Here is a 27,242-nt window from a genome sequence, read left to right on the forward strand (position 1 = left end):
CTGCCATCTTATTCGCTATTCCAGAATGTCAGATTTACAGCAGCTAAAGTTCCTGAGTTTTTGAGCAAAGCCATTTGTTTAAATACTTCTGTGGAAAACAGATCAGTGAGCAAGATGTTTACAGTGTCATTTGCAGAGCCAAGTAAACTGTGAGCTCCTTGATGATGATAGTCCCACAGCAGGGCAGCAAGACAGCAGTCTTTGAAGCTTCATTGTACACCTCGTTTACTCCTTGCCTTGATGCGCAAAACCTTGGGCGTGTGCACACTAGAAAGGGCCAACTCTTTACTTTAGTATATGGCTGTTTTCATAAATTGTTTCTGAAAGAAAAGCAAAAGATAAATAGTAGTCAACAAGAGAACTGAAAATCACAAATGAAAGTGTTGTGGTTACCCTAACCCTATACAGCCTATCCACACAGTGTTGTTCTGTCCTCACTATTCAAAGCACATGAACAGGACCTTGCTCGAAAACCATTTCAAAAGGTTTACCAGAATGGTGCTGGCAGTAAAGAATATTAGCAGCAAGGGAGGTTAGTCAAATATGGACCCATAGAAACATAGAAACATAGAAAATAGGGGCAGGAGTAGGCCATCCGGCCCTTCGAGCCTGTACGCACCGCCATTCAATATGATCATGGCTGATCATTCAGCCCATTAATTCAGCTGGACTGCTCGATGTCCTTACAAACCTGAACTTCACAACTTTGTCTTCCTTTGAAGACAAATGCTGGCTTCTGGAACGAAACACAGAATGTTGGAAGAGCTCAGCAATTCGAGAAGCATCTGGATGATGATAAATATTCCTATGGGTCTGCGTTCTTACAGTGTTCTGCTTTTACTAGCTTATCTCATAGTTATTGGTCATTCCCCCCTCCCTCCCTCTCTAACTGTTCCTATTAACCCAGTAACCTCAACAACATATCCCAATGGTGACCCTGGCACATCTCATGACAGAAGGTACAGAGGAGAGGAAAGGAACAGGGTGATGGGAATGGTGGGGGCAGGTGTGTACTAGGGAGGGGATATATTACTTGAAATGAGAGAATACAATGTTCACATTGTTCCTTGCAAGCTACCCAAGCAGAATATGCTTCTGTTTTGGTTGAACTCCCTCTGGTAATGGAGGAGGTCAATGACAGACAAGTCAGGATGGGAATGAGAAGGGAAGTTAAAATGATTAGCATCTGGGAGATTCAGCAGGTCTTTGTGAAATAGTAGAAGGTTGATAGCAAATGCAGTAGACAAGGTTGGAAGAGGTGTATGTTTACCTCTGTCTCACCTGGAAGGGCTGCAGAGGAGGAATGTAGAAAATGAAGGGTTGGATGCAGAGGTGAAAGGTAAGGACCAGGGCAACTCTACCCATGTCCATCTGTGGAGAGGGTGGAGACAGGGAGAGGTGGGGGTGTGGGAGCAGAAGTGGAGGACAAAGAGATCAAGAAAGGGGACTTTACTCCCATCACCATGTTCACCTCTCCCTCCGCTCATCACCCACCCTTCCCGACTCCGAGACCCCATTTTCAATTTATTCCTCCTCTTCCCCTCCCCTTCCAACCATATCCCTCCCTCAGACTTTGCACATTTCCTCTTTCTCCCCTTTTGTCTCCTCGTCACCTCTGGCCTTTGTCACTTACTCCACCCATCTGCCAATCACTCTCCCCTCACCCGTATCCACCTATCACTCTCAGGCTTTGCCCCACCACACCTCTCTTATCTAGGTTCCCCCCCCTCCCCATTCCATCAGTCTGAACAAGGGTCCTGACTTGAAACATTGCCCGTCCATTCCCTCCACAGATGTTGCCAGACCAGCTGGTTTCCTTCAGCACTTCAAGATTCCAGTATCTGCAGTCTCTTGTGTCTCCATACATGATTCTATCCCCAGTATTGATTTGCATGCATTCAATGCTGTTGTCTCTGTATCACGGTCTGCCACTGTAGCCCATTCTATATTCACAATCTGTACATACTCATCCATTTGGACCCAATATTTCCCTGATAGATAATATTTAATCAATTTTCCACTGAGTACTCACCATGCTCTTTGGACAATTTTGTTTTTTGTTTCTTCCTCTGGCAGCATAAGAAAATGAGAATGATGTACCCAATATATCCTGGATAGCCACCATATCCCAGGTACTTAGATCCCACTGTGTTTTCTTTTGATGGTACTACAATGGAATGTAAATATTTAGTAAATTCTGTCACAAAAATACTGTTTTTCAACAGAAAGTGAGTCTTTGAGATGTTCTACAGTCTGATGCCTAGGTGAACTAATCTTCTCACTGGTGCTTTCTTTAGTTACATTATTCACGTCGGAACAACTAGATTTGTGGGCGGAAACTAGATTAGGACTGTTTTGCACTGTCATAGATCTGGATTATTTGAATATGGGAGACCTAGGCATGTGGAGGGAAGGGAGTCAAAGTAACTCACTTATTTCATATTGTTTGTCCAGAATTCTCTGATATTTGAGACTCTTGCTGATGCAGGTTGGCACTTCTGGAGCAAGCCTTCACTTGGAGTGTGGAGGTTGCTTTGGCTACCAGTTAAAGGACCAGAGTACCTCGCTCGAGCTACTGTTGGGTCATCTATCTCCTACTGAATTATCTTCATATTCTTGGTCCTATCTTTCTCTCCCCCACCACACCAGTCTGACCTGTGCACTCATTACTTGCTGGACATGTCTTAGGCATCTAACATTGTTCTCATTTCATCCCCATCCCCGATGGGCACTACCCTCCCCTCCCCTCCCCTCCCCTCCCCTCCCCTCCCCTCCCCTCCCCTCCCCTCCCCTCCCCTCCCCTCCCCTCCCCTCCCCTCCCCTCCCCTCCCCTCCCCTCCCCTCCCCTCCCCTCCCCTCCCCTCCCCTCCCCTCCCCTCCCCTCCCCTCCCCTCCCCTCTGCACAGCTCCCCTCCCCTCCCCTCCATTCCCCTCTGCACAGCTCCCCTCCCCTCCCCTCCCCTCCCCTCCCCTCCCCTCCCCTCCCCTCCCCTCCCCTCCCCTCCCCTCCACTCCCCTCCCCTCCCCTCCACTCCCCTCCACTCCCCTCCCCTCCCCATCTCTGCATTCTGCCCTTCCATTGCCTGCATCTTGTCAATTTATCCCATTCAACTGAGGCCTTATTTGCCTTATTTGACATAGGACAAGGTCAGGTCTTAAATAAATACCTCATTATTACATGAAAATTTTTTTAAAATCCAAATGGTGGAAATCTAGGTTAAAAATAGAAATTGCTGGAAATAGGCATCAGTCAGGTCAGTTGTCATCTGTGGGACCAGAAACAGTTCATATTTCGGGTCAGACCCTTTGTCAAAATGTCTTATTCACGAGAAGGACAATATTCTTGAAGAATTTAAGGAGCACAGTAAAATCCTTGCACCGATCAAGCAGGAGGATGGGCCTGATGATATGTGTGGGGGGCAAGGGAGGAGATTACTGGAACTCAGACGCAAATCTCGCTCATCTCTGGTCACAAGAGTCAATTATTTATTCAGAAAGCTTGAGGCATATAAGCACAGAAACATACCCTCCAATCCACCATCTCCATACCAAACCACATGCACAACTACACTAATCCCATTTGCCCACGCCAGGATCATACCCTTCTATGCATTTCCTATTTAAATGTCTGTCTGAAAGCTTCTTAAAAATAGATGGTCTTTAAAACTAGCATCTGCAGTTCCTTCGTACACAATCTCCTTAACCTAAGTTTGGATGGACCATCTGTGTTCTCTCACACCAAGGCAGGTGGATTACTGGCAGCTGCCATTTCTTATCCAGGTCTGAAGTACATTCCATTCCTTCATCACCATACAATCTAAATGCTGGGACCACAATGAAGGAGAGAAATGAAGGAGAGGATGATCAAGCAGTAAGATTGGTGATATACATACGACAGATCTGGAAGACAAAGTCTGTGTGTTTGGAGCTGATGCGGTTTTCCACCTTGCATTGATAGGCACCAACGTCAGAGTCTTGCACGTTCAGCAGTGTCAAGGACTGGTTGTTCTGTGACAGGTGATAGCTGATTCCATTTGACAGAGGCAGATCACATCGGTACCAGCTGTACTGGACAAGATTCCCCATCTGAACAGAGCATTGCAGGGTCACATTGTCACCAGTCTGGGGCACGGCAGGAATCATTCCAACTCGCGGACTGGACACAGCGACTGTGTAGACAAACACAAAATGGGTGAACCAAAGACTGGGACATCTGGAAAGATGTCAACACCAAACTATGTGTGTTCATTCTGCCTGGTGGTGGTAGAGATAAAGGCAGGAACAAGAAGGGAATGCAGGTACTGGAACCTTCTAAGTAAGTAAGGTGCTGACAGAAGAGACAGCAGATGCTGTAACTTGAACAAAGAACAAGGTGCTGGAGTAACTTAGTAGACCAATCAGCCTCTATGGAGGGGAAAGGATAGTCACACTTTTGGGTCAGGAGTGATAAGTGGAACCATGCAAGGGGAGATGGAACCCATGAGCAAAGGAAGAGTGTGCAAAGTGTGCAAAGTGTGCAAAGTGTGCGGGTCATAGAGCACAGAAGTAGGCCCTTTGGCCCACTTTGCCAATGCTGACCAAGATAAACACCCAAGCTAGCTCCATATGCCTCTATTGGACCCATATCCATCTGAACCTTTCTATTCCATGTACCTGTCCAAGTGTGTTATAAAAGCTGTAATTTGGAATAATGCATTGATGAAACCAGGTGGGGGAGGGGGAATAACAGGGGAGCAGGGGGCTGAGAGTTGGGGTTTGAAAATAAAAACCTGGGTGGGTCAGGAGGAGAGAGGGAGAAACATGGGTGGGGCTGACCTGAAATTAGAACATTCATTGTTCATAGCATTAAAACTACCCAGGTCAGCCTGGTTTATGTTTGGCTTCACTCTGCAGTGGAGGATGGATAGATCAGTGTGGGAATGGGAAGGAGAGTTGAAATGGCATGTAACATGAACTCAAGGTGGCCATTGTGGATGGACTGCTGTAGCTGGTAACTAGATGCCCTCAATAGTAATCCAGAGGGGGTATGTTTGTGGTTTACTTCCTATCTGAGGCAGAGTGGTGGCTCACAAACCCCATTTGAATCTGTTCTACCCTTACACAAGAAAATTATATTTTATTTATTATAAATGTTCTCTGTCCTCTTCGGATTGGTTTAATCATTGACATGGGCCTGATTGAATATGAGTTTTTGCTTGCTTTTTCATTCAGACCAGAAGAAACAGGAACGTAGGTAGACCAGTGAGATCTTGACCAATCTAACTTTCCTACGTTCTCCCCACAACCACTGATTCCCTTCCTGATTAAAACATTCTCTAAGTTTTGAAAATGACCAGGAATTCATCTTCCATCACTCTCTGGAGCAAGGAATTACACAATGCCATGACCCCTTGGGGCCCATATTCTGAGACCATGTGCTCTGGCCATGAACTCTCCCACAGGAGAAACATTCTCAAGCAAATGCTCGTGAGGCCTGTTTGAATCTTACATATTTCAATCTCCTTCTGCTGTCAGTTATTGAAATATGTAAGATTCAAACAGGCCTCACGAGCATTTGCTTGAGAATGTTTCTCCTGTGGGAGAGTTCATGGCCAGAGCACATGGTCTCAGAATATGGGCCCCAAGGGGTCATGGCATTGTGTAATTCTCCCTCTGCTGAGCTCGGTGGTGCCACATATTTCTGACCACCCAGGGGACATCCTGACCTCAGGTTAGAAACATAGAAAACATAGAAAATAGGTGCAGGAGTAGGCCATTCGGCCCTTTGAGCCTGCACCGCCATTCAATATGATCATGGCTGATCATCCAGCTCAGTAGCCCATACCTGGCTTCTCTCCATACCCCCTGATCCCCATAGAATCCCTATAGATTCTCTCGGCATGTTCTCTGTGGATACACAGGTGCTCCCAGGTGTTCTGGTTTTCTCCCACATCCCAAACATGTGCTGGTGGGAATTATGTAACTGCTGTAAAAACTGTCCTTAATGTAAGTGGAGGCAGGGTAATAGATGGGAGTTGGGCATATGAGAAGTAACAGGGAATGTGGACAAGTGGGACTGACATTGCCATCTGAAAGGTGAGAAGGGTGCAGAGAAGGTTTTACAAGGATGCAGATTTGTCACAAATCAAATCTTAAACTGGCCTTCAGACATTTGATCATTAATCATAATGAGCATACACCTGCAGTGATCTCTAGATTGATCAGATCGCCAATCAATTGATCTGATTGCCAGTCAGATTGATCAGATCACCAGTCAGATTGATTTGATCGCCAGTCAGATTGATTTGATTGCCAGTCAGATTGATCTGTATCTCTAAATATCTAATTGATCTGTATCTCTAAACATCAGATTGATCTGTATCTCTAAATATCTAAATATCTGATTGCCAGTCAGATTGATATGATCGCCAGTCAGATTGATCAGATTGCCAGTCAGATTAATCAGATCGCCAGATCTTGCATTGATCTTACACACACGTTATGGACCTAACTAATTGAAGGAAGTGAAATCAGTTTACCATTTACAGTTAGAAACACTGAACGTTTGTTTGGTATGCCATCTGCAGTTGTAACTTCAAGTTCATACGTTCCTTCATCCGCAATTTGTATGTCTTTCAGAAATAACTCTGCATTCGACTTGGAGAAATTCACTCGGGTTTCGAAGTTCTCTGAGATGAATGGGTGCAGGGAGTTAGGTGAAAATGTGAGGATTGAACTTGGTATCTTGTCCTGGATGAATCGCCATTCCAAATTAAAGACTTGATCTGGCTGACTGATGTTGATATTCAGAGGGAAGTGTATGGTCTGGTTGAGACTTCCATGCAGTACCTCCTGCTGTGGATGTGGCACCACCGTGCTCCTAGCTTGACAAAGTGGGCAGACAGTATGTAACAACACACTCAACATCTTATTCCCACTTCCATCCCTTCACCCTGTTTCAATAACCCTTTGCCCGCTTTACAACACCAAGGTGAGTCTTAGAGGTGTTAAAGGGAGAAGGGGGAAAGCTAAAGGGAAGATAGAAAGAGAAAAGAAGGGAAGAGAAGGTGAGGGAGTGATAGAAACAAAAGGACAGGGAGAGAGGTTGAGGGGAAAGGAGGATACGGAGAAATGAACCATCTTCATTATCTACAATGGCACCTACTTTAGTGTCATCTGCAAACTTAATCATTGATATATGACAAACAGCAATGAACCCAACAGCAAACCGAGAGGTACCACCACTAGTCACAATACTCCAGTTTGAAAAACAATCTTCCACCTTTACCCTCTGCTGCCTTCCATGAAGCCAATTTTCTATCCAGTTAGCTAGCTTTCCCTTAATCCCATGCGATTTAGCCTTCCAGAACAGCCTAACACGTGGAACCTTGTCAAATGCATTGCTGTAATTCATATATACGTCCACAGCTCTGCCCTCATGAATCTTTTGGGTCACATCTTCAAAAAATGTGATCAGATTTGTGAGGCTAATTCTGCAAACAATTTGCTCCAGATTCCTTGTGATCTAATCTAGACTAACCTATCATGAACCTCCTCAACCGCTGAGTTTGTTATGCCCTGTCCGATCTTCTTGTGTTGCCATTTTCAGGGAGATTTGGATGTGATAATGTATGAGAAGTACACAAAATGGAGATTGGGTAAGATTAACTTTCAGAGGAACCAAAACACTGCCCACATGTCACTGAAAGACAACATACAGTCTGATCCGAAACATCACCCATTCCTTCTCTCCCGACATGCTGCCTGACCCGCTGAGTTACTCCAGCATTTTCGGTTTAACCAGCATCTGCAGTTTTTTTCATCCAGATGGTATCCATGCTCTCCAGAGAAGCTGCTGAGTTACACCAGCACTTTGTGTCTATTTTCACACAGATAGTATCTTGGCCATTATTACAGGAGAAATGACAAAGTACTGGAGTAACTTAAAGGGTTAGGTTGCATCTCTGGAGAATATGCATTGGTGATGTTTCAGGTCTTCTGATGTTACAGGAGAGTTTGCCAGGAATAAAGATTCCAATGGTTTAGGACCTTGATGACACAGAGCCATGATATTGTGTACATGGTTGGTCTTACGCCTTTGCCAGGGAGAGAGAGTGAAATAAAAATGTTCATTACTTTGGTTCCTGAGATGATTGGTTGAATGTATGAGGAAAGTTTGATAGAGTGGGCCGTATTTTTGTGGAGTTTAGAAGTTTGAGAGGAGACTTCGACTGAAAGGGACAAAGTATGTACAAGCCTCACTCAGGTGGCTGGATGGAGAGGGTAAAACAAGAGGACCAGGCATCAGAGTTGGACACCTAAGGGTAGTGTGAGATTTAGGAGAGGGCAACATGCCTTTGGATGCAGTGGAGGCACATTGCTGAGATCATTCCAAACAAATTGCTCATTTTCTGGTCATTTAGGAGATGTGTGTGTGGGGAAATGGTGCTGAGTAATAAACTAGCTATGATTGCGATGGCCAATGGACAAATAGGTCTACCCCGGCTCCTGGTTGATATCTTCTTACGTTATGTTACAAGGACAGGGATCCTGAGCTGAATATGTCCACCAGTTCCTGCACAAATCTGTGGAGCCTCTCCGAGACCAGCTGCCCCTCTTGACAACTGACATTGGTGAGAACAGGAAGTGCTGGTTTCACATTCATCCGGCTAAAGTTAAAAGCACACAAAACCGCAAATATTGATCAAAGGGCCAAAGCACGAGCTGCCTGAATCACGGAGTAAAATCATATCACAACAGGAACTGAACTAAGTGAAGCCTCCCACTAACTGGGGGAGAGGAGAGGGGCTACATTTAAAGGGGATGTGTGAGGCACATGGGTTTGCAGACAATGGAGGGGTTTGGATTAAGCACATGTGGATAAGAGTTGGTCTTTAGACTGGCTGGGGATGTGGGGTGGGGGGTGTAGGGTGTGGGTGTGGGTGTGGGGGGTGTGGGGTGGGGGGTGTGGGATGTGGGTGGGGGGTGGGGGGTGTGGGGTGGGGTGCGGTTTGGGGGGTGGGGTGGAGGGTCTGGGTGGAAGGTGTGGGGTGGGGTGTGGGTGGGGGGTGTGGGGTGGAGGGTGGGGTGCGGTTTGGGGGGGTGGAGGGTGAGGTGCGGTTTGGGTGGTGTGGGGTGGAGGGTCTGGGTGGAAGGTGTGGGGTGGGGTGGGGGGTGTGGGATGGTGTGGAGGATGTGGATGGGGTGTGGATGGGTGGTAGTGTGGGTGGGGCATGGACGGTGTGGGTGGGGGTGGGGGGTGTGGGGTGGAGGGTGTGGGAAGGTGAGAGGTGTGGGGGGTGTGGGAAGGTGGGGTGTGGGGGGGGTGGGGCGTGGGATGGGGGTTGTGGGGTGGGGGGTGTGGGGTGGGGGGTGGAGGGTGTGGGAAGGTGAGAGGTGGGGGGTGTGGGGTGGGGGGTGTGGGGTGGAGGGTCTGGGTGGAAGGTGTGGGGTGGAGGGTCTGGGTGGAAGGTGTGGGGTGGGGTGGGGGGGGGTGGGACAGTGTGGAGGATGTGGATGGGGGGTGTGGATGGGTGGTAGTGTGGATGGGGCATGGACAGTGTGGGGTGGGGGGTGGGAGTTGGGACCTGTGGCTTGGAGTGGGGTGTGGGGGTGTGTGGAGGGTGTGGGTAGGTGTAGCGTGTGGGTGGAGTGTGGGAGGGGGGTGTGTGGACGGTGTAACGTGTGGGTAGGTGTAGCGTGTGGGTGTAGCGTGTGGGTGGAGTGTGTGGGTGTAGCGTGTGGGTGGAGTGTGGGGGGGGTGTGGAAGGTGAAGGATCAGGGTTGATGTTTGGTAGGGGTAGGTCTGTTTAGGGTGAGGTTAGAGTGTATGTAATGGAACAGTTGAATGGGAAAGTGAGAGAGGTTTGTTATTGACACGTGTACTGAGGTACAGGGAAAAACTTTGTTTGGCATGCTATCCAATCAAATCACACAATAGGTAGAGCAAAGGGAAAGATACAAAAGTTTATAGAATATAGTTTCAGCATTATTGCGAAACAGTTCCAGGGTTAGTGCCCAGTGTCCTGGGGGAGAGGCAGCTCGCAACTATCTCCAGTTTGGCACCATTAATGCTGATAGAGTCATAGAGTCCTACAGCACAGAAAGAGGCCCTTCGGCCCATCGTGTCCGCGCTGCCCGTTACCAAACACAGTCTAATTTTAATCCCATTTTCCCGCATTTGGACCGTAGCCCTGAATGTTGTAGCATTTCAAGTGCCCATCCAAATGCCTCTTCAACGTTGTGAGTGTTCCCGCCTCCACCACCACCCCAGGCAGTGAGTTCCAGACTCCAACCACCCTCTGGGTGAAAAAGTTCTTTCTCACATCCCCCCGAAACCTCCCTCCCCTTACCCTGTATCTATGTCCCCTCGTTGTTGAACCTTCCACCAGTGGAAGAAGTTCCCCGCCATCTACCTTATCTATGCCCCTCATGATCTTGTACACCTCGATCATGTCCCGTCTCAGCCTTCTCTGCTCCAGGGAAAACAACCCCAGTCTGCTCAGTCTCTCCTCATTGCCGAGGCCCTTCATCCCTGGCAGCATCCTGGTGAATCTCCTCTGCACCCTCTCCAAAGCTATCACATCCTTTCTATAATGTGGTGACCAGAACTGTACACAATACTCCAGCTGTGGCCTCACCAGTGTTCTGTACAATTCCATCATTACCCCCCTACTTTTATATTCGATGCCCCGGCTAATGAAGGCCAGGAACCCATATGCCTTTTTGACCACCCTGTCCACCTGTCCTGCTGCCTTCAAGGACTTGTGTACCTGTACTCCAAGGTCCCTCTGTACCCCTGTCTTCCCTAGGGTCCTTCCATTCATGGTGTACTCCCTCTCCAAGTTATTTCTGCCAAAGTGCATCACCTCGCACTTTTCAGGATTAAATTCCATCTGCCACTGCTCCGCCCATCTGACCATCTCATCTATATCTTCCTGCAGCTTGCAGATCCCTTCCTCGCTATTCACCACCCCCCCCCTACCTTTGTGCCATCTGCAAACTTGCTGATCATGCCCTGTACGTTGACATCCAGATCATTAATGTAGATTACAAACAGTAAGGGACCCAACACCGATCCCTGCGGCACCCCACTGGACACCGGCCTCCAGTCACAGAAGCAACCTTCTACCATCACCCTCTGCCTTCTGTCACTAAGCCAGTTTTTTATCCATTTTGCCAAGGTGCCCTGGATCCCATGGGCTCTTACCTTCTTGACTAGTCTCCTGTGTGGGGCCTTGTCAAAAGCCTTACTGAAATCCATGTATACCACATCCACTGCACTACCCCCATCTACCTCCTTGGTCACCCCTTCAAAAAATTCAATCAAGTTAGTCAGACACGACCTTCCATTAACAAAGCCATGTTGACTATCCTTAATTAACCCTCGATCCTCCAAGTGAAGACTGATTCTGTCCCTCAGAATCTTTTCTAGAAGCTTCCCCACCACCGAGGTCAGACTCACCGGTCTGTAGTTCCCAGGTTTATCCCTACTGCCCTTTTTAAATAATGGCACCACATTAGCTATCCTCCAGTCCTCCGGTACATCCCCTGTTGCAAGAGAGGCTCTGAAAATTTGTGCCAGAGCCCCCGCAATCTCCTCCCTTGCCTCACTCAGCATCCTGGGATACATCTCGTCAGGGCCCGGAGACTTATCCACTTTTAAGCCTGCCAGAGCCTCTAGCACAGCCTCCCTGTCAATAGCAATATGCTCAAGAACATCACAACCCTCCTGCTCCATTTCTAAGTCTGCATCGCCCTCCTCCCTCGTAAAAACAGATGCAAAAAAATCATTTAAAACATCTCCTACATCCTCTGGCTCCACACACAGCTTTCCACTATGGTCCCTGATGGGCCCCACTCTTTCCCTAGTTATCCTCTTACCCTTGATATACTTATAGAACACTTTGGGATTTTCTTTTATTTTGCCCGCTAGTGCTATCTCATGGCCCCTTTTTGCTCTCATAATTTCTTTATTTTTTTTGGATCATATACCCCACCATGCTTCCTAAAGTCTAACTAACACCTTCACCTTGCTGGCATTAAAGGAGACGTTGTTGTCCTAACACCATGTTACTGTCCTATAATCTCTTTCCTGAATTTTGATGCCAAGCCTCCTTGTTCAGGGCAGTTCTACCACTAACTGCCTCCCATACCTAGTTCATTTTAGTTGGAACAACCCAATCATAACTTGGCGATAGACAGAGTCAAGAATTGTTTCATCAGTTCATGCGGGCAAACAATAACTTCACACTTCTGCACAAGGATAGGGGAGGTAACATTTCGCATCAAGATCCTTCTTCGGTCCTCGAAACGTCACCTATCCATGTTCTCCACAGATGCTGCCTGACCCGCTGAGTTACTCCAGCACTCTGTGAAACGTCACCTATCCATGTTCTCCACAGATGCTGCCTGACCCGCTGAGTTACTCCAGCACTCTGTGAAACGTCACCTATCCATGTTCTCCACAGATGCTGCCTGACCCGCTGAGTTACTCCAGCACTCTGTGAAACGTCACCTATCCATGTTCTCCACAGATGCTGCCTGACCCGCTGAGTTACTCCAGCACTCTGTGAAACGTCACCTATCCATGTTCTCCAGAGATACTGCCTGACCCGCTGAGTTACTCAAAGACTTTTTTGTCCTTTTGTGTATTAACCAGCAGGTTCGGACTTTATCCCTTGGAGCGCAGGAGGTTGAGGGGTGAATAAGGTCATGAGGTGAATGGGTAAGGTGAATTTTCCCAGGACAGGCGAATCAAGAACTAGAGGGCATAGGTTTAAGGTGAGAGAGGAAAGATTTAATAGGAACTTGAGCAGCAAGTGACTAGAGGGTGGAGGAGGAGTTAGTCAGTTGAAGCTTGGCCTACTTTGGGGAATGGACTAGACGTGTGACTGTGTGTCAGTGGCTACACACTTTAGGACCATTGACCATCGATCAGTTAGCTTCAAAATAGTCATAGAAAAGAGCAGAAGGTACACAAGTTAAAGTTCTAAATCAGGGCAAGGTGAGGTTTGATGTTATTTGACATGAGTTTGAAAAATTGATTGAAATATGTTGCTTGTTGGCAAAGGGATGCCCAACATGTGAGAGGCTTCTAACGGAGAGATAGTAAGAGTTCAAGGCGTGCACAGAGATTCATACAGCAACGAAATAGGTCCTTCAGCCAACTCATCCATTCGTTCCAAGATTCCCACGCTTTCCTGTCCCAGTTTGAACCTCAGACATGGAAAAGTGCAGCAGCAGCAGAAAAGGCCCTTCAGCCAGGAATGTCCATGCCAAACATGATGCCAAGATAAACAAATCTCATCTCTCTACACATTATCCATATGCTTACATTCCCTGCATATCCAAGTCCCAATCAGGCACTATCATATTCCTCCCCGCCCCTCACCCCTCACCCCTCACCATCCCATATGTAAAAAACAATCACCACACCTCTACTTTAAACTTCGTTTCACTCACCTTATAGTTATGCCATCTGGTCATAAGTTCATGTCATAGGAGCAGAATTAGGTCATTTGTCCGATCGAGTCCACTCCACCATTCAATCATGGCATCTACCTTTACCTTTCAACGACATTCTCTTGCCTTCTTCCCATAATTCTTGACACAAATCATAAATCTGTCAATCTCCGCCTTAAAAATACCCAATGACGGCCTCCACAGCCACACATTCACCATCCTTGACCTAAAGAATTTCCCCTTAATCTCCTTTCCAAAGGTACATCCTTTCATTCTGAGGCTGTGTCTACTGGTCCTAGACTCTCCCATTAGTGGATACATCCTCACCACATCCACTCTATCCAGATCTTTCCATCTCGGACTCCTCCCTCCCCTTTCTTGATCTCATAGTCTCCATCACAAGAAATAGACTATTGACTGACATCTATTACAAACCCACTGACTGCCACAACTATCCCGACTACACTTCTTCCCACCCTGCTTCCTGCAAAGACTCTATCCCCTTCTCCCAATTCCTCCGTCTACGCCGCATTTGCTCCCAGGATGAGGTGTTCCATACTAGGATATCCGGGTCCTAATTCTTTAGGGAATGGGGGTTCCCCTCTCCCATCACAGAGGAGACCCTCACTCATGTCTCCTTGGTACCCCGCAGCTCCACCCTTGTTCCCCCTCCCCCTAGTTGTAACAGAGACAGAGTCCCCCTAGTCCTTACCTTCCAGTCCATCAGCCTTCGCATACAACACATAATCCTCCAAAAGTTCCGTCACCTCCAACGGGATCCCACCACTAGCCACATTCCCCCATCTCCACCCCTTCCCGCCTTCCGCAGAGACCGTTCCCTCTGCAACTCCCTGGTTAACTCATTCCTTCCCACCCAAACCACCCCCTCCCCAGGTACCTTCCCCTGCAACTGCAGAAGATGCATCACCTATCGCTATACCTCCTCCCTCAACTCTGTCCAGGGACCCCGACAGTCCCCGACAGGCAGAGGTTCACTTGCACCTCCTCCAATCTCGCCTACTGTATCCTTTGTTCAAGATGTGGGCTCTTATACATCGGCGAGAAATTGTAAGGGTAAAAAGACCCTAATGGGAGTTATCTATAGGCCCCCAAACAGTAGCCTCGACATAGGGTGCAAGTTGAATCAGGAGATAAAATTGGCGTGTCACAAATGTAATGCTACGGTGGTTATGGGAGATTTCAACATGCAGGTAGACTGGGAAAATCAGGTTGGAAATGGACCCCAGGAAAGAGAGTTTGTAGAGTGCCTTCGAGATGGATTCATAGAACAGCTTGTACTGGAGCCTACCAGGGAGAAGGCAATTCTGGATTTAGTGTTGTGTAATGATCCTGATCTGATAAGGGGACTAGAGGTAAAAGAGCCATTAGGATGCAGTGATCACAACATGATAAGTTTTACTCTGCAAATGGAAAGGCAGAAGGGAAAATCGGAAGTGTCAGTATTACAGTATAGCAAAGGGGATTACAGAGGCAGGAGCTGGCCAAAATTGACTGGAAGGAGGTCCTAGCAGGGAAGACGGTAGAACAGCAATGGCAGGTATTCCTGGGAATAATGCAGAGGTTGCAGGATCAATTTATTCCAAAGAGGTGGAAAGACTCTAAGGGGAGTAAGAGACACCTGTGGCTGACGAGGGAAGTCAAGGACAGCATAAAAATTAAGGAGAGGAAGTATAACATAGCAAAGAAGAGTGGGAAGACAGAGGATTGGGACTCTTTTGAAGAGCAACAAAAGTTAACTAAAAAGGCAATACGAGGAGAAAAGATGAGGTACGAGGGTAAACTAGCCAATAATATAAAGGAGGATAGCAAAAGTTTTTTTAGGTACGTGAAGAGGAAAAAAATAGTCAAGGCAAATGTGGGTCCCTTGAAGACAGAAGCAGGGGAATTTATTATGGGGAACAAAGAAATGGCAGACGAGTTAAACCGTTACTTTGGATCTGTCTTCACTGAGGAAGATACACACAATCTCCCAAATGTTCTAGGGACCGGAGAACCTAGAGTGATGGAGGAACTGAAGGAAATCCACATTAGGCAGGAAATGGTTTTGGGTAGACTGATGGGACTGAAGGCTGATAAATCCCCAGGGCCTGATGGTCTGCATCCCAGGGTACTTAAGGAGGTGGCTCTAGAAATAGTGGAAGCATTGGAGATCATTTTTCAATGTTCTATAGATTCAGGATCAGTTCCTGTGGATTGGAGGATAGCAAATGTTATCCCACTTTTTAAGAAAGGAGGGAGAGAGAAAACGGGTAATTATAGACCAGTTAGTCTGACATCAGTGGTGGGGCAGATGCTGGAGTCAATTATAAAAGACGAAATTGCTGAGCATTTGGATAGCAGTAACAGGATCATTCCGAGTCAGCATGGATTTACGAAGGGGAAATCATGCTTGACAAATCTACTGGAATTTTTTGAGGATGTAACTAGGAAAATTGACAGGGGAGAGTCAGTGGATGTGGTGTACCTCGACTTTCAGAAAGCCTTCGACAAGGTCCCACATAGGAGATTAGTGGGCAAAATTAGGGCACATGGTATTGGGGGTAGGGTACTGACATGGATAGAAAATTGGTTGACAGACAGAAAGCAAAGAGTGGGAATAAATGGGTCCCTTTCGGAATGGCAGGCAGTGACCAGTGGGGTACCGCAAGGTTCGGTGCTGGGACCCCAGCTATTTACGATATACATTAATGACTTAGATGAAGGGATTAAAAGTACCATTAGCAAATTTGCAGATGATACTAAGCTGGGGGGTAGTGTGAATTGTGAGGAAGATGCAATAAGGTTGCAGGGCGACTTGGACAGGTTGTGTGAGTGGGCGGATACATGGCAGATGCAGTTTAATGTAGATAAGTGTGAGGTTATTCACTTTGAAAGTAAGAATAGAAAGGCAGATTATTATCTGAATGGTGTCAAGTTAGGAAGAGGGGGAGTTCAACGAGATCTGGGTGTCCTAGTGCATCAGTCACTGAAAGGAAGCATGCAGGTACAGCAGGCAGTGAAGAAAGCCAATGGAATGTTGGCCTTCATAACAAGAGGAGTTGAGTATAGGAGCAAAGAGGTCCTTCTACAGTTGTACCGGGCCCTGGTGAGACCGCACCTGGAGTACTGTGTGCAGTTTTGGTCTCCAAATTTGAGGAAGGATATTCTTGCTATTGAGGGCGTGCAGCGTAGGTTCACTAGGTTAATTCCCGGAATGGCGGGACTGTCGTATGTTGAAAGGCTGGAGCGATTGGGCTTGTATACACTGGAATTTAGAAGGATGAGGGGGGATCTTGTTGAAACATATAAGATAATTAGGGGATTGGACACATTAGAGGCAGGAAACATGTTCCCAATGTTGGGGGAGTCCAGAACAAGGGGCCACAGTTTAAGAATAAGGGGTAGGCCATTTAGAACGGAGATGAGGAAGAACTTTTTCAGTCAGAGAGTGGTGAAGGTGTGGAATTCTCTGCTTCAGAAGGCAGTGGAGGCCAGTTCGTTGAATGCTTTCAAGAGAGAGCTGGATAGAGCTCTTAAGGATAGCGGAGTGAGGGGGTATGGGGAGAAGGCAGGAACGGGGTACTGATTGAGAGTGATCAGCCATGATCGCATTGAATGGCGGTGCTGGCTCGAAGGGCTGAATGGCCTCCTCCTGCACCTATTGTCTATTGTCTATTGTCTATTGACCAAACACAGACGGGCGATCGTTTCACTGAACACCTTCGCTCAACCCGCGTGAACCAACCTGATCACTCAGTTGCTGGACACTTTAATTCTCCTTCCCATTCCTACACAGGCCTTTCTGTCCACAGTCTCCTCCATTGTCAGAGTGAGGCGAAACACAAATTGGAGGAACAGCATCTCATATTTCGCTTGGGCAGCTCACAGCCCAGCGGTATGAATATTGATTTCTCTCACTTCAGGTAGCCCCAGCATTCCCTCTCTCCCCATTCCTCTCCCACCCAAGTTGCACCAGCTTCTCGTTTTCATTGTACAAACAGCTAACTATGGCCTGTTTGCTTTATCATCATTACTTTTTTGCATATATTTCATTTATTGTTCTTTATCTCCCCACATCACCATCTATATCTCGTTTCCCTTATCCCGAAACAGTCTGAAGAAGGGTCTCAACCCGAAACATCACCCATTCCTACTCTCCACAGATGCTGCCAGTCCCGCTCAGTTACTCCAGCATGTTGTGTCTACCTTCATTTTAAACCAGCATCTGCAGTTCCTTCACTATTCCGTCGGCTTCAATGAGGTCCCCCCTCATCCTTCTAATCTCCAGCGAGTACAGGCCCAGTGCCGTCAAATGCTCATCATATGTTAACTCACTCATTCCTGGGATCATTCTTGTAAACCTCCTCTGGACCCTCTCCAGAGCCAGCACATCCTTCCTCAGATATGTGCTCAAGATTGCTAACAATACTCCAAATGTAGCCTGACCAGCACATTATAGAGCTTCAGCATCACATTTATATTCTAGCCCTCTTGAAATAAATGCTAACATTGCATTTGCCTTCCTTAACACCGATTCAACTTGCAAATTAACTCTCTGGGAATCTTACATCAACACCCTTAAGTCCCTTTGTACCTCCAATTTCTGAATCCTCTCTCCATTTAGAAAATAGTCAATGCCATTATTCCTACGACCAAAATCTAAGACTCCACACTTTGCTATGCTGTATTCCATCTGCCACTTCTCTACCCACTCTCCCAACCTGTCCAAGTCCTTCTGCAGAGTCCCTGCTTTCTCTACACTATCTGCCCCTCCACCTGTTTTGCTTTCATCCGTAAACTTGGCCACAAAGCCTTTGAATCCCTCATTTCCCCCTCCCACTTCCAGTCTGACCTTTCTGTCCTGGGCTTCCTCCATTGTCATAGTGAGGCCCACCGCAAATTGGAGGAACAACATCTCATATTTCGCTTGGGCAGCTTACACCCCAGCGGTATGAACATTGATTTCTCTAACTTCAGATTGTTCTTCTGTCCCTCTCTTTCCACTCCCGCTTCCCAGTTCTCCTACGGACTTCTTGTCTCTAACTACATCCTATCTGTGTCCCACCCCCTCCCCTGACATCAGTCTGAAGAAGGATCTCGACCCGAAACGTCACCCATTCCTTCTCTCCTGAGATGCTGCCTGACCCGCTGAGTTACTCCAGCATTTTGTGATACCTTCGATTTGTACCAGCATCTGCAGTTATTTTCCTACACTACCTGCACTCCTAGATCCCTCTGTTCTCCAATACTCCCACCGCTCACAATGAAGATCCTACCCTTGTTTGACTTCCCAAAATGCAAACCTCACACGTATTTGGATTTAGCTCCATTAACCTTTCCTGAAGATCCCGCTGAAATACAGGACTGTTACTCACATTGGATCTTGTAACCGGAAACTGCCAAGCTGTTTGCTTGTCTTCCAGGACTTGCAGAAATTTCACTGCCTAAGCATGTTCAGCAATTATTAAAAGGCACTCCTGAAAAGCTGGAACCTTTCAAAATTCCACTTACCTGTTAATAGAATCTGCAGCGCCATCATAATTGGCAGCCACCCCATATCGTTCCTTCAAACAGGTACGTCTTGAAGTAAGACTGGTTAGGTTACAGAGTTTGTGCTCTGTGGAAACTTAGTTGTGGGCAGCATGTAGGAGGGAATGCAGCCACTGTGCTTTGTTAAGGGCGTGGACGTGCATGTAGCAACCTAGCAACCTAGCACTCACCCTCCTGATCTTGCTGCTTCCCCTCTCTCTCCCAATTACATTTGTCACGCCTCACTCACATCCCATCAAAGACCCTCTGTGAGTTTAATGCATCACCATTCTGTTTCTTTTCCCACTGATGCTGCCTGTGTGTCCAGCATTTTCTGTTTTTATTTCAAATGTTGCAGCATTTGCCCTCTCTCTCTCTCTCTCTCTCTCTCTCTCTCTCTCTCTCTCTCTCTCTCTCTCTCTCTCTCTCTCTCTCTCTCTCTCTCTCTCTCTCTCTCTCTCTCTCTCTCTCTCTCTCTCTCTCTCTCTCTCTCTCTCTCTCTCTCTCTCTCTCTCTCTCTCTCTCTCTCTCTCCCTCTCTCCCTCTCTCCCTCTCCCCCTCTCCCCCCTCTCCCCCTCTCCCCCTCTCCCCCTCACCCCCTCTCCCCCTCTCTCCCTCTCTCCCTCTCTCCCTCCCTCTCTCCCTTTACACCCTCATTTACTCCCCCTCATCCTCTTTCCCTTAATGTTTTTCCTCTCTCCCCCTGACTCTTTCTTCAACCCGTGTTTCTTGCATTCCTTCTCTCCTGCTATTAGTTCATTTTCCACAGTTCATTACAGTGCTGACAAGAACACCAGGCAGTCAAATTGAAATGGTTTCATTGTGGATGTTCAAAGAGGATGTGGCAATGTAGTCCAGGCTGAGCACCAGACAGTGTTACCCATGTGTGAAGTTCTGTACAACACAAGCTGGACACGAGACAGGTTGGACTCACGCAGGAAAGTGACTGGGAATTGGTTTGTGACCGGATCGAAACCTTCAGATCCAGTGGGCAGACAGAAGGATTCTGGCCTGAAATGTCACCTCTCCATCTTCTCCAGAGATGCTGCCTGACCCGCTGAGTACTCCAGCTAACCCGCTGAGTACAACAGCTCTTTGTGTCACTTTTTGTAAACCAGCATCTGCAGTTCCTTGTGTCTATTGTGGGCGGAAGTTATACTCCAGTTGACATTTAGTCACAGAATCAGACCACAGAGTAGAAACCGATCTAACTCATTCCGCCCACATTCTCATCTCTTCTGCAATTATTGTCATTTATTTTTCCAGTTTAGTTTTGAAAGTTGAAAGTTTACCTGACCTGAAAGTAACACAACTTGTGAGGGACATAGATAAGGTTGACAGTCAGAACTTTTTCTTGGTTTGAAATGTCAAAGGCGAGGGTGGGACAGCTTTAAGGTGGAGGAGTAAAGTTTAAAGGGGACTAGAGGCCTGTGGACCCATTGGGTCATGTTGTGGGGCGATGGGAGAGAGGAAAGGGATATACAGGGCATCTATCTTTACACAGCGGTTAGTGGGTGCCTGTTCTCCAGAGATGCTGCCTGACCCGCTGAGTTACTCCAGCACTCTGTGAAACGTCACCTATCCATGTTCTCCACAGATGCTGCCTGACCCGCTGAGTTACTCCAGCACTCTGTGAAACGTCACCTATCCATGTTCTCCACAGATGCTGCCTGACCCGCTGAGTTACTCCAGCACTCTGTGAAACGTCACCTATCCATGTTCTCCACAGATGCTGCCTGACCCGCTGAGTTACTCCAGCACTCTGTGAAACGTCACCTATCCATGTTCTCCACAGATGCTGCCTGACCCGCTGAGTTACTCCAGCACTCTGTGAAACGTCACCTGTCGTTCTAATTCACTCATTCAATCTTTATATTGCAAAAAAGAGCTATAAGAATTGTCAATAAGGCTGGTTATAATGACCCAACCAACCCATTTTTTAATGAAATCATATGCCGTAAAATATATGGACCTAGTAGACTTTAATACTCTACAAATAATGTATAGAGCAAAAGAAAGAACACAATGTTGTGTTTTTTAAATTATATTTTGTTAAGTATTAAGGGTAGACACAATAAGCTTTGGGTTCTGCCTTTTCGGTTAGAAAATATCATGGAGATTATAAGAATGAGGAAGGATCTTGTTAAAACATGCAAGATCCAGTGGGGGGTTTGACAGGGTAGACGTTGAGATGTTTTCATTGGTGGGAGAGTGATGAACAAGGGGACATAGATATAAATGAAGGGCCAGTCATTTAAAACTGAGGTGCGTAGAAATCCTGGTTATCACAAAATGCTGGAGTAACTCAGCAGGTCAGGCAGCATCTAGGAGAGAGGGGATGGGTGACGTTTCAGGTCGAGACCCTTCTTCAGTCCATGGTTAAATAATTCTGTTCGTACGTTGACAAAATCATGTAGAGTAGCCGAAAGAAAGTGGAGAAAAACAGGACTAGAAATACATCTTGGCATCTATAAAGAAACCATTGCTGCTTATAATAATGCTGTAAGATTATCGCAGAAAGTGGTGGAAATAGTAAGATTTTGTTCTCCTCCATTTGCAGAATATTAAACTCTTCTTCAACCCCTGATTTTTTAAGCCAAGCTTCTGCCGATCATGTTTAAAATACGGTTCAGACTATGAGAGGTGACATCCCTTTAGATTCTACTGCCCTCTGCTGCCGACCTAGTAGGGCACAGGCAAAAACGAACAGTTTTACAAGTATTTCTACCTCATTTAATTAATTAATTAAAATCGTTGAAACCATTAGCGACGCAGTGGAGCTGGTTTCCGACGGGCACGGTAATGGACGCCCCATTCATCTCTGTCCTCCACACAGCTGGCAAGCTCCTCTTTTGTCTCTACATTTGCGTTCTCCATCAACATCTTCAGCATGGTATTGTTTGATGGTTCCGGGATCTGTCTTCCATGGGTGGGTTCCCACAGCACAACCTTGTTTGTTGGTATTTCTGGATGGCAGTGGCAATGACCAGCGACCTGATCTTCTCGGTTAGAGGTGGAATCTCCCCGTGGAGCTGGGTGTTGGCATTTTGACATTTATTGAACATTCGGGTGTAGATACCATCGAGAGACTCGGACAGTGCTCGAGTGAGAGTTCATGCCTCACCCCTGTACAATAATATTGTCTCTCCAGTTGCATGGAAGAATCTCAGTTTGAGACCCTCCGAGATGTCCAGATTTTCCCAATGTTATTGAGGGCTTTCCATGCGAGCGCTTTCCGGACCTTGATGTCATTCTCCGAGCTCCACATCCTCGCTCCCAGGTTCTTGAAGACCTCCACTTTCTTGAGAGATGCACCTCCACTGGTCCTAAGAGGCTCGTGGTCACCACCATTGAACGCCATGTACTCCATCTTCTTGGCATTGAGGTGGAGGTCCACTTTCTCGCACTCCGTCCCGACCCTGCCGAGCAGCTCTTGTGTCTCCCCGATTTGGTCTGACAGCAGGACGATGTCATCAGTGTGAAGTGTAGATGGAGTCAATGGAGGTTGGGAGGTGTTTGGAGACTTTTACTTAGAGATAGAACCTGAAAACAAGCCCCTCGGCCTACCGAGTGCACACCAACCATCGATCGATCACCCGTTCACTCCAGTTCTATGTTAACCCAATTTCTCACCCACTCCCTACACACCAGATGCCAAATTCGCCTGGACCTGACCCCACTCTTGAGGCCTAGTGAAGGGATGGGCACTGCAGTGCAGTGCAGTGCTTCGATGGTAGAGTGGGCCACTGGAGGCCCGGCTACAGCCTGGGGCTCGCTGGACCGGGCCCTGCTCTGGGGCCTAGCGACAGGAGGGAGGCAGTGGGTTGCTGGAGGCCTGGCTACAGCCTGGGGCTCCCCTGGACCTGACCCCACTCTTGAGGCCTAGTGAAGGGATGGGCACTGCAGTGCAGTGCAGTGCTTCGATGGTAGAGTGGGCCACTGGAGGCCCGGCTACAGCCTGGGGCTCGCTGGACCGGGCCCTGCTCTGGGGCCTAGCGACAGGAGGGAGGCAGTGGGTTGCTGGAGGCCTGGCTACAGCCTGGGGCTCGCTGGACCGGGCCTTGCTCTGGGGCCTAGCGAGCAGGAGGGAGGCAGTGGGTTGCTGGAGGCCCCACTCCAGGCTGGGGCTTGGCTGGACCAGGCCCCGCTCGGGACCAGCGAGCAGGAGGGAGGCAGTGAGTTGCTGGAAGCCCAGCTACAGCCTGGGGCTCCCCTGGACCTGACCCCACTCTTGAGGCCTAGTGAAGGGATGGGCACTGCAGTGCAGTGCGGTGCTTCGATGGTAGAGTGGGCCACTGGAGGCCCGGCTACAGCCTGGGGCTCGCTGGACCAGGCCTTGCTCTGGGGCCTAGCGAGCAGGAGGGAGGCAGTGGGCCACTGGAGGCCCGGCTACAGCCTGGGGCTCGCTGGACCGGGCCCCGCTCTGGGGCCCAGCAAGCAGGAGGGAGGCAGTCGGTTGCTGGAGGCCGACAGGCCCCTGGGGCTCGCCTTGACTGGGCCCCACTCTTGAGTGCAGGAGGGGCAGTGTAGTGCCTCATTGGAGGAGTGGGTCGCTGGAGGCCCCGCTCCAGGCTGGGGCTCCGTTGGATCAGGTCCCGCTATGGGGCCTAGCGAGCAGGAGGGAGGCAGTGGGCCACTGGAGGCCCCACTCCAGGCTGGGGCTTGGCTGGACCGGGCCCCGCTCTGGGGCCTAGCGAGCAGGAGGGAGGCAGTGGGCCTCTGGAGGCTTGGCTACAGCCTGGGGCTTGGCTGGACCGGGCCCCGCTCTGGGGCCTAGCGAGCAGGAGGGAGGCAGTGGGTCGCTGGAGGCCCCACTCCAGGCTGGGGCTTGGCTGGACCGGGCCCCGCTCGGGACCAGCGAGCAGGAGGGAGGCAGTGGGTTGCTGGAGGCCGACAGGCCCCTGGGGCTCGCCTTGACTGGGCCCCACTCTTGAGTGCAGGAGGGGGCAGTGCAGTGCTTCGATGGTAGAGTGGGTCGTTGGAGGCCCCGCTCCAGGCTGGGGCTCCGTTGGATCAGGCCCCACTCCAGGAGATTGAGTGCACAGACTGAACGCGGCCTGCAGTGGTAAGGGGCGATGGAGTGGTAGTAGACGATACCAACGGCTATGCTTAGCCAGGCTGACCCTGCAACACTGCCAGGTCAATGGGCCTTTGTGGTCAGCTGCAACTAAAGCAAGTAGCACTTTGGAAACGGCACCCAAACCTTCCTTTTACCCCCAGGGTAGGGGAATTAAGAACCAGGGATTATAGGTTTAAGGTGAAGGGGAAAGGTTTAATAGGAACCTGAGGGGCAACCTTTTCACACATAGGGTGGTGGGTGCAGGGAATGTGCTGCCTGAGGAAGCAGTTGCGGCAGGTACTATAACGTCATTTAAAAGATATTTGGACAGATACATGGGTCGGAAATGTTCAGAGGGATATGGGCCAAACGTGGGTAGATGGGACTAATGTAGATGGGACATGTTGGTCATCATGGGTGAGATGGGACGAAGGGCCTTTTGCCGTTGTGAGATGCAAATGTGAGTGCTCGCATTCACGATGCTCGAGACAATCTAGAGAAACAAGTATAGTTTATTTGCAAGTCTGCAGAGTTGGGTGCCTTCCCTCTCAAGCCACACCGAGGTCGGGAAAATCCCTTCTTTTTATTCACTTCACTTTACAATTGTCACACCTTTAATTCCTCCCATTTGGGCTCCTTCCAATCGGGGCACTGAGGTGCACAATCTAACGACACCGCCCCTGTTGCCCCCCACATCATACATCGCATGTGCATTTAAATGAGACATCTTGTCATGCGGGGTGTTTTTGCAATATTCATTTATCTTATTAGGCAGGCGCAGTACAGAGTAGTTCATGCCCTTTCCCCTAGTGCTCTGGTCATCTTGCCCTCTCCCCTAGTGCTCTGGTCATCTTGTGCTCTCCCCTAGTGCTCTGGTCATCTTGCCCTCTCCCCCAGTGCTCTGGTCATCTTGTGCTCTCTCTCCTAGTGCTCTGGTCATCTTGTGCTCTCTCTCCTAGTGCTCTGGTCATCTTGTGCTCTCTCCCCTAGTGCTCTGGTCATCTTGTGCTCTCTCTCCTAGTGCTCTGGTCATCTTGTGCTCTCTCTCCTAGTGCTCTGGTCATCTTGTGCTCTCTCCCCTAGTGCTCTGGTCATCTTGTGCTCTCTCTCCTAGTGCTCTGGTCATCTTGTGCCCTCTCTTCTAGTGCTCTAGTAACAAGAGGAGTTGAGTATAGGAGCAAAGAGGTCCTTCTACAGTTGTACCGGGCCCTGGTGAGACCGCACCTGGAGTACTGTGTGCAGTTTTGGTCTCCAAATTTTGAGGAAGGATATTCTTGCTATGGAGGGCGTGCAGCGTAGGTTCACTAGGTTAATTCCCGGAATGGCGGGACAGTCGTATGTTGAAAGGCTGGAGCGATTGGACTTGTATACACTGGAATTTAGAAGGATGAGGGGGGATCTTATTGAAACATATAAGATAATTAGGGGATTGGACACATTAGAGGCAGGAAACATGTTCCCAATGTTGGGGGAGTCCAGAACAAGGGGCCACAGTTTGAGAATAAGGGGTAGGCCATTTAGAACGGAGATGAGGAAGAACTTTTTCAGTCAGAGAGTGGTGAAGGTGTGGAATTCTCTGCCTCAGAAGGCAGTGGAGGCCAATTCGTTGGATGCTTTCAAGAGAGAGCTGGATAGAGCTCTTAAGGATAGCGGAGTGAGGGGGTATGGGGAGAAGGCAGGAACGGGGTACTGATTGAGAGTGATCAGCCATGATCGCATTGAATGGCGGTGCGTACAGGCTCGAAGGGCTGAATGGCCTCCTCCTGCACCTATTGTCTATTGTCTGGTCATCTTGCCCTCTCTCCTAGTGCTCTGGTCATCTTGCCCTCTCCCCTAGTGCTCTGGTCATCTTGCCCTCTCCCCCAGTGCTCTGGTCATCTTGTGCCCTCTCCCCTAGTGCTCTGGTCATCTTGTGCTCTCTCCCCTAGTGCTCTGGTCATCTTGTGCTCTCTCCCCTAGTGCTCTGGTCATCTTGTGCTCTCTCTCCTAGTGCTCTGGTCATCTTGTGCTCTCTCTCCTAGTTCTTGGGGTTCTTATCTAGCCGAGCACAGTTGGGTCAGCTATTTCTCATGGCCCTTAGTTTAAATCAATTATCCCTTTTTACTTCCCCCTCCCTATTCCGGCCCTCCCCCTGTGCTATGACTACCTGTTCTGGTTTCTGCAAGGCCTCCAGTGTCTGTCCTATCAATTGCTCATGCGCTAATTCTTTCCCCCGAGCTGTTATCATTCCTCACTCTTCCCAGATCTTCCCAAAGGTGTGTACTACCCCAAAGGTGTATTTTGAGTCGGTATACACTGTTCCTTCCTTTCCCTCCAATAGTTCCAAAGCTCTCATCAGTGCATATAATTCACAAGATTGGGCTGACCAACTACCAGGCAGCAGCCTGACACTTTCAATTTCCTCCATAGTTTCCCCATTCACTATACCGTATTCACTATGTCTTTTTCCATCCCGACTGTACTCGGCTAGATAAGAACCGCAAGAACTAGGAGAGAGAGCACAAGATGACCAGAGCACTAGGGGAGAGAGCACAAGATGACCAGAGCACTAGGGGAGAGAGCACAAGATGACCAGAGCACTAGGAGAGAGGGCACAAGATGACCAGAGCACTAGGGGAGAGGGCATGATGACCAGAGCACTAGGGGAGAGAGCACAAGATGACCAGAGCACTAGGGGAGAGAGCACAAGATGACCAGAGCACTAGGGGAGAGGGCAAGATAACCAGAGCACTAGGGGAGAGAGCACAAGATGACCAGAGCACTAGGGGAGAGGGCAAGATAACCAGAGCACTAGGGGAGAGAGCACAAGATGACCAGAGCACTAGGGGAGAGAGCACAAGATAACCAGAGCACTAGGGGAGAGGGCAAGATAACCAGAGCACTAGGGGAGAGGGCAAGATAACCAGAGCACTAGGAGAGAGAGCACAATATAACCAGAGCACTAGGGGAGAGCACAAGATGACCAGAGCACTAGGGGAGAGAGCACAAGATGACCAGAGCACTAGGGGAGAGAGCACAATATAACCAGAGCACTAGGGGAGAGAGCACAAGATAACCAGAGCACTAGGAGAGAGAGCACAAGATGACCAGAGCACTAGGGGAGAGAGGGCAAGATGACCAGAGCACTAGGGGAGAGAGGGCAAGATGACCAGAGCACTAGGGGAGAGGGCACAAGATGACCAGAGCACTAGGGGAGAGAGCACAAGATGAC

The 27,242-nt window shown here is 48.6% G+C and overlaps 1 protein-coding gene across 1 annotated transcript; it reads right to left on the reverse strand.

Annotated features, from left to right (window-relative positions):
• Window positions 1–219: 219 nt before the first annotated feature.
• On the reverse strand, window positions 220–19,063 carry LOC144602630 (cell adhesion molecule CEACAM1-like). The gene is made up of 4 exons (XM_078415764.1): window positions 18,955–19,063; window positions 3,894–4,169; window positions 2,033–2,167; window positions 220–320 (listed from the first exon to the last, which is right to left on the reverse strand). Exons 1-4 carry the CDS (start codon window positions 18,998–19,000, stop codon window positions 286–288), a joined length of 492 nt encoding a protein of 163 aa, XP_078271890.1. The 5' UTR covers window positions 19,001–19,063; the 3' UTR covers window positions 220–285.
• Between the last annotated feature and the right edge of the window lie 8,179 nt (window positions 19,064–27,242).

The sequence above is a fragment of the Rhinoraja longicauda genome, chromosome 19 (assembly GCF_053455715.1).
Source record: "Rhinoraja longicauda isolate Sanriku21f chromosome 19, sRhiLon1.1, whole genome shotgun sequence".
NCBI classification, from domain to species: Eukaryota; Metazoa; Chordata; class Chondrichthyes; order Rajiformes; family Arhynchobatidae; genus Rhinoraja; species Rhinoraja longicauda.

Bases quoted from the DNA above. Each gene is read 5' to 3' on its own strand.
- LOC144602630 (XM_078415764.1), bottom strand. From the start codon at position 19,000: ATGGGGTGGCTGCCAATTATGATGGCGCTGCAGATTCTATTAACAG. The intron at 4,170-18,954 runs GTAAGTGGAATT...TTGTCTACACAG, and splicing joins GCTGCAGATTCTATTAACAG to TCGCTGTGTCCAGTCCGCGA. The intron at 2,168-3,893 runs GTATGTATATCA...ATTCCATTGTAG, and splicing joins CTTTGTCTTCCAGATCTGTC to TACCATCAAAAGAAAACACA.